At 36.7% G+C, this 13,325-nt stretch overlaps 1 protein-coding gene across 3 annotated transcripts in view; it reads left to right on the plus strand.

Moving 5' to 3' along the window:
- The window catches only part of HDAC9 (histone deacetylase 9), a 733,933-nt gene that overhangs the window by 28,988 nt on the left and 691,620 nt on the right, over window positions 1-13,325 (plus strand). Inside the window, exon 3 of one of the 3 annotated variants that reach the window (XM_088018628.1) lies at window positions 5,411-5,510. The exons of the other annotated variants lie outside the window; for them this stretch is intronic. Within the exon in view, the coding sequence (XP_087874754.1) occupies window positions 5,411-5,510 (100 nt within the window). The remainder of the gene's footprint in view (window positions 1-5,410; window positions 5,511-13,325) is intronic. 3 annotated transcript variants of the gene reach the window in all.

The raw sequence follows: 13,325 nt of genomic DNA on the forward strand, positions 1-13,325 counted from the left end.
ATAAGTCTAACAAATCTGCCTTTCTCACAAAGCCTAAACTTTGAGTTCCCATAATTCCTGCAATGAGAAATCACCATTGTAAACACTGTGCTAAATTTAATTTCTTTATTTGACTTTTACAACTCACCAATATATTGCTTGTAATTTAGCTCCAGCAAAAATACACAAGACTGAGTTTACAAGGTAGCTCTACTGTGTTCCTCAGAAAAGTTTTTAGCCACCCAGTTTTGAATAAGAGTTAAAGATGTATTTCCCATCTAGAGCAAGTCCTAAATACTAGTGAAACCATTATTTAAGGCTTTTGAAAAGTTTCTTTGAAATAGGAATTCAGAAGTCTAAACGGCAGCCTTGCCATTAACAGCAGACAATCACAACATTCACCCAACATTCTGATTTTGATTTTCTTTTCTTGGAGCCCAAACTGAGTGAGAAAAGTAACGTTCTTTTTCAGATACACACAGTCTATTTTAGTTAGCACGGCAAGTTGTTGTTGACCAACTTTCAGTTCCAAATTTTATAACCTTAATAACTCATGATGGGGGGAACAAAAGATTTTCTCTCACTCTGCAGACCAAGTGCTTTCAGCACTTGCTGCTCACCATAAGCAGCCCAGCTTTTAACAAGCTCATCAGCATATCTGTGGGAGAAAAGACTTGAGGACGTTCAACTGCATTGAGGTGCTTTGTGATCCTCAAGGATGCTTGTAGTAACAGCCTATTAAATTCTTTCAACAAGTTTGAAGCTATTAGGAGATCTGTGAAGATCTTTCAAATCAACTTGGAGCATTTTTCTTCCTTGGCCCATATTATCTGTTTATGTGAGTAATTTGGGCTGATCAGATACTTGATTATATTATCTTTTTCTCCTCGATGTGCTTCATGGTTGATCTCTCATTAAATCCACTAGTGAATGCTTCTGTGGGACTTGGAAATCTGTCTAACTTTCAGCTAAAGGAGGAACTGTGCTGTGAATTGTATGAGCTCTTATTTTTTAGGACAGTGATAATGACTGAGGGTATAAGATGCTTTGCACTGGCTCCTTTTTCCAACCCTGAAAGATGTATCACGGTCAGATGGGTGGCTCTTCAAAGTATCCTTTGTTGTCAATCATGCTAACTAATCACCAGCAAAGGACTCTTGAATTTGGCAAACTTGGGATTTACTCTTAAAAAAATGCCACTAACTCATGGCACTTGGGGGAACTGTCATTCTTTCAGCTGACTCATTTTTTATTCATTGTTCTCTGGTACATGGGGAGGAAGGGAACTCTATTTTGGTAGATATAATTTCATCCCTCAGTGAAATTCTGAGTGTGCAGATAAGTCTGACATTTGCTCTTCCTTTCACTCTGTTTCTCTCTTTGGACCCTCCCACTGTTACAGTGGGGTTGTGGAAGGAGTCCTGGGTTGGGGGGTAAACTCTGATTTTTGCTCCCTGCTCCATGTATGGCTAGCAGTGTGAGCACAAGCAGTCCCATAGGCTCCTTAGAGGAACTTTCCAATTGCCCATTTTTGAGCATATTTATCTAAGTCATGCTTGGGAAGAGAAAACAGCGGAAATAATTAGCATTGACTATGCAAATGTTTATCTTAGGCCGAACCTTATGCAATGGGGATTTTTGTAGGTCAGGCCATTTCATATGGTTCAAACTAATAGATCCTACTATCCACACTTTAAGGCCTAAGGAGATTCTACAGATTTCTTAGGAGATTTTCTTACTATTATAGTCAGATCTGACTTGAGTCTAAACAGTGGAACAGACAGACATCGTTCTTAGTATCTACAACTATTTTTTTTTTTTCTGTCTTCTCTCTTTCTTTATTCTCTTCCCTTTCTGGTTCAGTCCAGGCCTTCAGAACCTTTACGATCTTCTCATGCTTTCCTTTCATCATCAGTCCTCCTACTTCATTCATCTTCTTACTCATCTTACACTCCATGTGTTATGTGAGATAAAAGAGGGCAAGTGAAGAACAGCTCAGAATTGTCGGTAAACTCAAGAACAGGCCACATTAAGTAGGGTGATACCTTAATGTTCCTAAGGATCATTCCATTTTAACCACAGAATTATTTTGTAAGCTTTAAAAAAAAAGTATGTGTGTGTGTTTCTGTGATTGTGGAATGATAGAAATAATAAAATTAAATTGGAAAGTGGTTGCTTCCTTTGGATTAGAGAGTACTCTTGAAATGGTATGTACTGGTGAGCTTTGGAAAGATTAGTCCATTTGAGAGTAACTCTATATACTGTGTCTTGTTGAAGGTTCACATTCCTGTCTGATTTTAGGTAGCACATTAATAATTGTCTTATTAACCTTTCTTTTCTCAACTAAGCCAAGTTCCAATCAAATTGTGCACCTTGATGCACAATAGAACCACATATCCAAGAAATGTTATCCATTTCTTTTAACATGGAGAGCTGTAACTTTGAATATTTCATTTAGAATTATATAAAAAGCAAGGCAAAATTGAAGTATTCCTGCTTTCCATTATGTATTAGCCTCAATTTCAAAAAGATACTTAACATTTCAAACTAGCTAAATTTATTTTACTCTTCTTTTAGGTGAGAATTGCTTTAAGATTTCTAGTGGAAGAAAAGTATAGCTTCTACCTCCCTAAGCCTCCAAGATCCTTTCCCTTTTATTTAAAACATCTTCTGACAGTGACATGTAGAAAATCTCATCCATAGGTAAAGCTAACATTAAAATCATCCCTTCTTTTTGGTAGATTTAGCAGCATCAGACACTGTTCATCTATAAAGTTGTGGCATAATCAGAAAATTATTTTTTCTCGTTTAGTACTTCAGGATTTGAATGTGAGCAACACAATTTGGATTATTCAGTTTGTTTCTTTTTCATAATCACAGACTTTGGGCATAGGAAAACATGTTTTTAGATATCAAAGAAGGGGTATTGAGTGTAATTTTCACGATCGTAGACTATCACAGAGTAGTTAATTTTGTGGATTATCATCTTAGATACCTCAGAGTACAATTTTCCTCTGGAAATGTGGTTAGATACATCTCTGGTTGTCAAGGAAAACAATTTTCAGGGTTTACTTAATGTGAACATATCACTTTTCATACACTGCAGCTCTTATCTCCTACTTACCAGGAGATTATATTGTCATACTGAAAAGGTTTAATTCTATAGACAGAGGCAGAGTGTTTGTTTATTTCTACCTTGACAGTGTGCTGGTGTGGAGCATCTGATTGCTGACTCAGTAGGGGCATCCAATGTATTTTTCTAGTTAGGGTACCAGAGACAAAACCAGACCGATATGGATAATAGGATTTAAGAACAGGATTGAGGGCAAAATGCGAGGTTGCTATGGGAGAAAAGAAGAGCAGCTAGTCTCAGGATTTAGGAAGAAGTAAGAAGGGTGTCCCTTCTGGAGAAAAATCATCCAATAAGCATAGGGGAAAATGAGAAAAAATCTACGAGAGGAAAGGAGGACTCTGGGAAGAACTTGGGAGTTTGGGAAAGAGAAGGGGCCTGGTTTCGTGAAGGACATCAGGAAGGAGAGTATATGATGGAGAAAAGAACTTCATTATTGAAAAGCAGGCTCCATTATTGTACTGAGCCTAGAGATGGTTGGCCCTCTTCTGGAATGAATAGTGTCAAATGTGCACCTATTTCTTACCCCTTCGGAAGTCTCTTAGTAAGTAGTAAACCAAGTCTTCTAGTTGTTCAGTCCCAAAGCTTTGGAATTATCCTTCATCCATTTCTATCTCCCAGACCCACATACAATTTGTCTTAAATTAGTATTGGCTCTAGCATGGAAAAAATACCTAGATCTTTGACTATTTCTCATTACCTCCATTGCCACGCCCCTTGTTTTGACTATGGTCTTCTCCTAGCCAGGTTATTACAGTGGCCTCTTACTTGATAGCCCAGCTCTTGGCTTTGGCCCTTGTCCCCCTGTTGACTGTTCTCAACACATCAGCCAGAGGGAGCTTGTCAAAACCCACCAAAGCATACCACCTCCCTCAGAGGGAACATCCTAGCCCTCATTATGTCCGTTGAGGCTCACCGTCCAGGATTCTCACCTGGCAGCCCATTAGAATCCCCTGAGGAGTTTCACAAACATGCTGATGCCTAGGCTCTAACTCAGACTGACAAATCTGAATCTCTGGGAGTAGTGTGTGGACATTGTATCTGCGCCTCAGTGGCACAGTCGGTTAGGCGGTTAATCGTCTGCCTTCGGCTCAGGTCATGATCCCGGAGTCCTGGGATTGACCTCACGTCAGGCTCCCTGTTCTTTGGGGAGTCTCCTTCTCCCTCTCCCTCTGCTCCTCCCCTTGCTCATGCTCTCTTGCTTGCTCACTCTCTCACTCCCTCAGATAAATAAATAAAATCTTAAAAAAATAAAAAAAATAAAATCTCCCATGCTCTAACTTTTAGGGTATCACCAATGAGTAAGACCAAATTCCAACTCTCAAGCTTCTGACAGCTGGCAAGGAAGATCAGAGGACCCCACTCATTACTGTAAATCCTCCTTCACAAGTGCTACACTAGCAGGATGAATAAATATCTGGGGAACCTGAAGGGAAGTGGGGCAATTACATACAGAGGAGGGAAGTCAGAGAAGTGGCATCCTGCCAGGCCTTGAAGGAAGGGAGATTTTCTCTGAGAGAAAAGGGGAGAAAGTGTGTCCCAGGCCGACCTCATTTATTATGGCTATGAGGAAACATGTTGATGTGATTAAGAGCTAGGGCAGTTGAATCAGGCAGAGGTGGGTTCAATTACTTTGGCAGATTACCGCACCTCTTTGTGCATCAATTTCCCTACCTGTAAAATGGCGATAAAATCGTACCTACCTCCTAGGGACGTGAGAGTTATCAACTGTATTTGGTACATTGTTGGCACTCAATAAAGTTAACTTTCTACCAAAGCTAACTAGGTATTTCTCTCGAAGAAAATTAAAAAAATGGTTTTAAGTGGTTCATGGCTTGTACTGGGTGCTGTGTACCCTACCTACTGACAGTGTGGTTTTCAGATCGGCAGGATCAGCAAACCTGGTAGTTGGTCAGAATTGCAATGCTTCAGGCCCCATTTCAGAACTGCTGAAAAGATTCTGCATTTTAACAAGATTCCCAGGTGATTCGTGTGCACATTAAATTTGAGGAGCGTTTTTGTAAAGCAAAAACAAAGATGGATAAGAAATAGCTCTTGCCCTTATGGAGCTTAGAGGTCCCTAAAACAACTTTAGTATTTACAGAAATAATTATAATGCAGGGTATAATGTGATAAGTGACATGAGACATCCACGCCAAATGCTAAAATACCACAGATTGTTTTAAGCTCAAATTGAAAATAGTATAAAGTTTCTTTTCTGACTGATAAAGTCTGAAAGTTCTTAAAGCTACAATGAACACTTTTCTTATTCTGCTATCCTCCAAACACTGTAAACTGCAGAGCTTAACGTGTGTAAGTGCATTGCTAAATTGGGGACAGTTGACCTACAAGTACCAGTTGAATCATTGCCTGACAGAAAAGGAACAAGAAGTACCAAAAGGTAAGAAAAATGACCCTGTAACTTTATGTTTATGAGATGAAATAGACTCCTCAGAGAAAGATCAAGATTAAGATAAAGCATGTGACTGGAAATAGTAAAATTACCTTAATTCTTGACGCTCAGCACTTTTGAAAATAAAACCCTACTTTTTGAATTTAAAAGCAATGATTAAACTAAAGAAATGGCCTATGGTTTCCTCTGTTGACATTATGAAGAAAACATTGAGTTACTGATTATGCCTCTTTAACTAGTACTGATTTCATTTTGTCAAGTTTACCATTGCAAGTTACCAGGACAGCCAGAAATGAAATTTAGTGAAAGAACATCATTAAACTCTGTATAATCATTACAGTGTACTTAATATTGTTGGAAGTTTTAGCAGCAAAATGAATTAAAGAGATAAGTAAAATCTAGAAGGAGACTGGCATCACTAAGTATGTATGAGACCGAGATGTGTATGTGTGGGATTTAAGAAACCTGGACCCATGATTCTACTGTTGCCACCTTCAATAAAAAAACAAAACCCAAAAAACATTCTAAAGGAGTTACAGAATAAAAGTTAAGAGATAATTTCCATGACATGCAATGATTCAGTCCCTTCCCCTGATGAAATGGAAATTGTTGGGTTTATGCAGAAGCTGATACTTTTGAATTTGAAGACTGTTTCAGAAATATTATAGATACCATTGCATTTTATTTGAGTTTACAGCACAAGCATTTTGCTTTCTTCCCCGCTTGGTTATTTGTTTCCTCTACTAATTTCAGCTAAGTTTCTTCTCTTTTTTGGTTCCTTGTGGTGTAATGTGAAGTAGTTCTTTTTTTTTTTAAATACAAGCATTTATAGCATAAATTTCGTTCTAACATTTGCTTTTGCTGCATTCCATAGGTTTTGGAATATTGTGTTTTCTATTTCTTTTGTTTTGAGACATACTTTGATTTGCCATTTGATTTCTCGTTTGGCCCACTGCCTATGCAGTAATGTGTTGTTTAATACTGATATATTGAAATATTTAATGTTTACATTGCAGATTGTCCAACTTTGTATTCTTGTTGATCTTTAGTTTCTTACCATTGTGGTTGGAAAATGTACTTGGTATGATTTCAGTCTTCTTCAATTTGTAATATTTGTTATGGCTCTTCATGTGATTTAAACGGGATTCTTTTGTGTGTACTTGAGGAAAATGTGTATTCTCTTTTTCTTGGATGGAATGTTTTATATATATCTTTCAGAACCATGTATTCTGAAGGTATGCTTCAAGTAAAAAATATTCTTGTTGAAAAAAAAAATACTAACTTTAACTGAGGGTACTCTTTTAAAATAAAGCACATCAGGGGCGCCTGGGTGGCTCAGGCCTTAAGCGTCTGCCTTTGGCTCAGGTCGTGATCCCAGGGTCCTGGGATCGAGCCCCGCGTCGGGCTCCCTGTTCGGCGAGAAGCCTGCTTCTCCCTCTCCCACTCCCCCTGCTTGTGTTCCCTCTCTCACTGTGTCTCTCTCTGTCAAATAAATAAATAAAATCTTTAAAAAAATAAAGCACATCAGAGGGGAGATAGGTGAAATAGGTGAAGAAGGTTAAGAGTACGTTTATCATGATGAGCACTGAGTGATGATGTGTAGAATTGTTGATCACTATATTGTACACTTGAAACTAATATGACACTGTAAACTATAGGAATTAAAGTGAAAAGCTTAATAAAACAAAAAAATAAAATGAGTACATAAAAATTTTCAAGTTTGGGGATATTTCACTTCAGTTTGTTAAAATCACATGGCCTAGTGTAAGAGAGGCAAAAATAATCATTTGAAATAAATGTTTAACTGGTTTTGTCACTGGTATAACTAAGGGTGCTTCACAAAAGTAAATAAATTCAGCTGAGTTTTATTCTTCATACAAAGATGTTGTAAATAGTGAAAACAGTTTTCACGTGACAAATTTGATGACGTTCTGATATAGAACTGAAATTGTTCATGGTTAATTTTACTTAATATTGTTTTTGTTATTAGTAAACGTAAAGACCTATTGTCTTATTTCAAATTGCATTTTTGCATGGCTTATTGGTTTTGGTTTTACTTTTCAGAACTTCAAATTGAAAATTCCTACTTAACATTCTTCAAATAATGTATATTTCAGTAAAATTACCTGAAAGAATATATTTGTCTTACAAATGACAACATCCTTAGGATTTTTGAAAAAGGATTTACTTATTTATTTGAGAAAGAGAAAGAGGGCACGAAGCTAGTAGGAGCAGAGGGAGAGGGAGGGAGAGAATCCTAAGCAGACTCCCCGGTGAGCACAGAGCCCTAGATCATGACCTGAGCCAAAACCAAGAGCAGGTCGCTTAACTCACTGAGCCACCCAGACGCCTCTTAGGATGTTTTAAAAATTGATTTGGACAAGGAAAGCTTGAAGGAAATATAATTTATTTACTTTTATTTTTTAAAAAGATTTTATTTATTTGAGAGAGAAAGAGCGAGTGAGCGGGGGAGGAGCAGAGGGAGAGGAACAAGCCGACTCTGTGCTGATCACAGAGCCTTACATGGAGCTCGATCTCACGACCCTGAGATCGTGACCTGAGCCGAAATCAAGAGTCCGGTGCTTAACCAGCTGAGCCATCCAGGCGCCCCAGAAGTATAATTTAGATAACAGATATCGAGAAGCAGTTATATTATTTTCTCAGCTATTTTATGCAAATGTGGTGGATATGTCACGTTCTCTTCAGGAGCTATCAGTCCTCAGTTTCTCTTCATCATTTATTTCTGGTTTTGTCACAAACAGTAAAACATGCTGGCTCATTTTTGGTACCTGGAACAAAGGGTCTGATTAGGAAGGGGAGCTTGTTCGCAATTCATGTGGTCTTTCACCAAAATGAATATATATTTTGGATTTCTCAGCACTTTTAAACTGTTTAGATTTTTAAAAATTCTAGAGGAAGGTCTAGTTACAAGTTGTATACTGTATAGGTTACGTTCTTTTGTGTAAGTCCATCTTTGAAAGTCATTTATTTCTAGTTATACTGCCTTTTGTAGAGTGTGGAGATTTTGTAGAAATCTGAAGTCTTCACAGTCGGAATCCAGGGGACAGCTGATACTAGGTTGTTAATTGAATGAGGTAAACAGAGATCATTGAGGTAAACATCCATCTTTCTCCTCAGTGCCCCATTTTCCATCATTTCACCCTTTTATGATTTAAAGTACCTCAAGGTATCTATAAAAGCAATTAAGAGTAGAGAGACTCTCCCCCCTTTTCCTATGTGCCAACGACCCATTAAACACCATAGAGGTATGTAACAAGTTATCTATAAATGAATTCTTACATTGATTTTTATTTGAGCTCATTTCACATTTGACATAGTATTTGTTGGACTTCATTTAGTAAGGAAACATCTTTTTCATTTTTAATTGATTAGTATGTAGAGTGCTTATATGATTACAAGTACTTGTTTTTAGGGAAATCAACTTCTTAGGATAAGCGGAGTCATTTGCTACAAATTAAATTTAACCCTCTTACTGAAATATTTTATTTTTGGTTTACATATCAGAAACTAGATATAGGGGTGCCTGGGTGATTCAGTTGGTTAAACATCCAACTCTTGATCTCAGCTCAGGTCTTGATCTCAAGTTTGTGAGTTCAAGCCCTTTGCTGGGCTCTGTGCTAGGTGTGGAGCCTACTTAAAAAGAAAAAAAAAAACAACTAGGTATATTTGACCAGAAAATGTAATGTTATCTATAACTAATTTTCAGTAAAAACTACATTTTTAGTAAATATTAGTTTGAGCCACATGAAATTGCTGATATCTGACCACTTTTGCCCTACAGATAGGCAGTTGCATACAGTTAAACTTGATACTAAAAGCCAAAACATGGAATGTTACACTAATTAAAACAGTAACAAAACAAAACATGAAATAGGCAATGCTTCACTCTTGGGGTGCAAGTTTTTATGCTTAAGAAAACAAAAACTAAAGAAAAACACATATTTCTGAGGAACTTGCTGTTTTTATCATCATCCCATAAATGTGAAAAAGCTAATTAAAACTATTAATAACCAGAATGTTGAGGATAAACTTGAAGATCCTATACCAACGAAAGTTGGATAAACAGCAAAAAATACATGAGTTACTCTGAAATAATTTTTGTTTCCTAATAACATCAAACTAACCAAAACTTCCTGATTTTAATTAGTGAGGAACAACTTCTTGGTTATTTTAATCTACTTTTGGTACTTATTTCCTTTTTTTATTGTTATAGGATTAGATGAAATAATCATATCAGTTTGCTCCTTTGTAAAGGAGGAGGTTGTGCTAAAAGTATTCTAAGGTATCTTTCAGCAATAGGCTGCCATAGAAATAGGAAAAAATCTAACATGGTTTAAAGGATATTTATTTAAGCAGTATTTATGAGAGTGGAAACATAAGAGTGGAAATGAGGTATGGTTTAGAAGCCTTTTTGCTTTAGCTCATTTATTTTTGGAGTTGATTAAAATAAAATGAAATTGTAAAAATTCAAACCATGACTTTTTTTCTCTTTGAACTTTTTAGTTCCTGTTGAAATTGGAGAGAAACTACATAGTAATTGAAGTGGCTACCAGGAGAGACCAGGCTACCCTCCAGTGCCTTTTACAATGTGGCCCGCCTTTACTCATTCATTAAGCTCCTGTCATGTGTCAGGACTGGACTCATAGAATATAGGGTGTGTACCTTAGCAGTAGAAATCTAGGCGCTTATTTGGTTAGCATGTTGGGACTAGAACTCTCATACAAGGACAGGCTGTCATTAACCAAACTCGTAAGATTTTAATGTATAACTCTGAATGCAAATATATTGGTTTATAATAAAAATTCTTTGCTCCAAATGATTTAGAATGCACATGTGAACCTACACAGGGCTGACTCACTGAAAGTTACTCTACAGGGAGAATCAAATTATAACTGAAAGGCTGCTTGGAGAGTAAGGTCTGAAGAAAGAATGGAATGGATTGTGTGATTCGGTGTTTGATGTTAGTTTCTGATTATTTCATTGCCTCTGATTTCACAATAGTTATGCACCTGCCAGAGAGACCGCTTGCTCAAAACTGGATCAGAGTATACTTCCCATAGATAGTGTTAGGATGCAGATTATGTCTTTTGTAGACTTCCCTTCCTTTTTCTTCATTTTACATTATACTTTCATCCCTGCCCCAGAGTTTTATATTCCTTACTAACCCAACTCTCTTATCTTAGTGCCTTGCCCCAAAAGGTGCTCAAGAGATGTTTATTAATTGATACTGCATCTAGTTAGCTATAAGATTCTTATTCATTTTGCCTTGGAAATAGTATATATTTTACTTCTAAGATATATTGCATATAAAGTATAAACTATAGTTCATTGCTTCATTCTAAGATGTGTATGTATATAGTCTCTCACATGTGTGTGGGTAACAGGAAGGGCGTGATACTTATCTTCCATGCCTTGATGCTTTGGAAAAATAAAAGTTTCTAATTATATTATTCGGCAAAAGTTCCAGATACGCTGATGGATATTGGACTTTTTTTTTTTTTTTTTGCTTGCCAAATAAAGGTTTAGATTGTGAAGACTCTTATCCAGGGACAAAGCTTCAAAACTAGATGAAACTCAGAGCATCCCTAATTCTTCCCAATTTAGTGAAGCTCTTTGTACTGATAGTGATTATGTGTCGCAAGAGGGGAGAAGGGTAGGAAGAACCTCCTTTGACACACCTGAAGGTCATACTTCAGGTGCTTAGTACTTTGTCAGGAATCTGAAACTTGTTGGTTCTAGTCTAGTCTTCACTAAATGGATGATTTTCACCCCTAAAACTGCTGTCCCATTATTAAGATTAATGCATACACAAGATATTGTGCCTGTAAATAGAAAGGATAATTTCAATGTTTTGCCATAATCCCTCAAGGCATGAGTCTGCAATGTAGACTAATGGGTTGAAAAAGGTACTAACTTCAGAAAAACCAAAGAGGATTAATCTTTCAGAAACTTCTGAAACCACCAACTTCTGTTTTCGATTTTATATTTCTATACCTCAAAAAAAAAAAAAAAACAAGCAAAAAACTATTTCTCCACCACTCTCTCCCCCTTTTCTAAAAATAATTCCTTCTTCATTTGCTACCCTATAACACTTGCCAAAATTCAGCCCGGAGTGAATTTTTGTAGCCAACTTAGAACCCCAAAATAGAAACTGCTGACAGTTCCTTAAATACAGTAACACTGGCAGGTGCCTTGGTAATAAATTCACAAGCTTAGAATCCACAAAACAATAAAGTTATGCAAATTGGGGCATGTAGGAAGAGTAATCTGAAACAAATGGCAAATTGGTAAGTTTAGCACTGTGGGATCCCGGTTTTACTCACATAAAACAAATAATCCTGAGGAGATCATAAGGAAATCTAAAATCAGGGAGGAAGAGACACAGACGTAATAAGTAAATGAGTACAATTTGAGCTGGCCAATTAACAATTGATTTCCCTGTCACTGCAACCATAAGCGGAGGTGAGAAACGCAACATCTGGTTTTGCATTTCAGGTATAAATAACAAAAGGCAAATGGAAAATAAGGAGAGACCTACCCTGATTGATCTTACCAGAGTTGCGCTGTTTTAATTGTTCCTTCGGCAAGAGTCCCATCAGTCATATTCAGATGAGGTGTTTAATTTTAGTCAAACAATCAAGCATGCAATACATTTTGAATTCCATTTATTTTAAATGTGCCTGCTTAATTATCTTTTACTTTTGTTATTAATCTCTGACATTATTGGCATAATAGAGAGTTGTTTTTTTTTTAATAAAGAGAAAAGGCAATATGTTCAGTTAACTTATTTTTAGGAAATACATATTTTCAATTAAAACTTAAAATAGCTCTGACAACCACAGACAAAAATGGAGCTGAGGCATATAGCACCACCTTTTGTTAGGTGTGTGGTAAAATGTAACTTTTTGAACCTATGCTGTAGCTTGCAGGCTGTAACAGAAATATCTAGTTTTTTCTTTTTTTTTTTTATCACCTTTAAGTAATTCTCAGAGAAGTTACAAAATGCCTGTTGCATGCACAAGAAAAACATATTAGCATAATGACTTTTTTAAATATAATAACGTAGTCATCCTATTTGAGGTGAAGAAATAGTGGATGACTGTACCTTTGTTGTAGGTAGGGACTGTAACTCCCCTTTCTCATGCTATAATCTATTAACTAGTGCTGTTTTCTGACACTGGATCCATTCTGAATAAATCTTACCTGAAATAAAGGACAATACCGTTTGCACTCTTAGGTTTCACAAAAATTGAGTTCACAGACATGGTAGGGACCATCTGTGCACAGCCTCTCAGGAAAAGGAGGTCTAGAGAAACATCTGGAGTCCCAGAGCTAAGTCACGTGTGCTAAGATCACAGAGCCAGGACTGGAATCCACACACTAAACTTCTGTCAGGCTCAGCACACCTTCCATGACCACATTTGTCAGACATTTAAAAGTTTGGGCATATATAAAAATAGTGACACTTATTTTCTTTGGAGCTCTAATTAAAATTCTTTCTAGGAGAGGAGTGGGAACTTTATACAGATATGAAATAATTTTTCTGATTATTTCCTCACTTAAACATTTCAAACTAATGACTAAAATATCCCGGTGGAGACAAGACTGACCAGTAAATATTATAACATGGCCTATGTAACCAGAGTTTCCCTGAGAGATTTCCTCATCCCATCTCAAAGATGATTTTTTATTTTTTCACAAGTCTGAAATCTGTAGCTCTGTTTAAGTGCATGTGTGTGTATTTTCTAAAAATCCTCTCCCTAGTCCCTTATTTTTTAAAGA

The sequence above is a fragment of the Eumetopias jubatus genome, unplaced genomic scaffold, assembly GCF_037043125.1.
Source record: "Eumetopias jubatus isolate StellerSeaLion01/CBP00866 unplaced genomic scaffold, mEumJub1_p1.0 scaffold_14, whole genome shotgun sequence".
Classification (NCBI taxonomy): domain Eukaryota; kingdom Metazoa; phylum Chordata; class Mammalia; order Carnivora; family Otariidae; genus Eumetopias; species Eumetopias jubatus.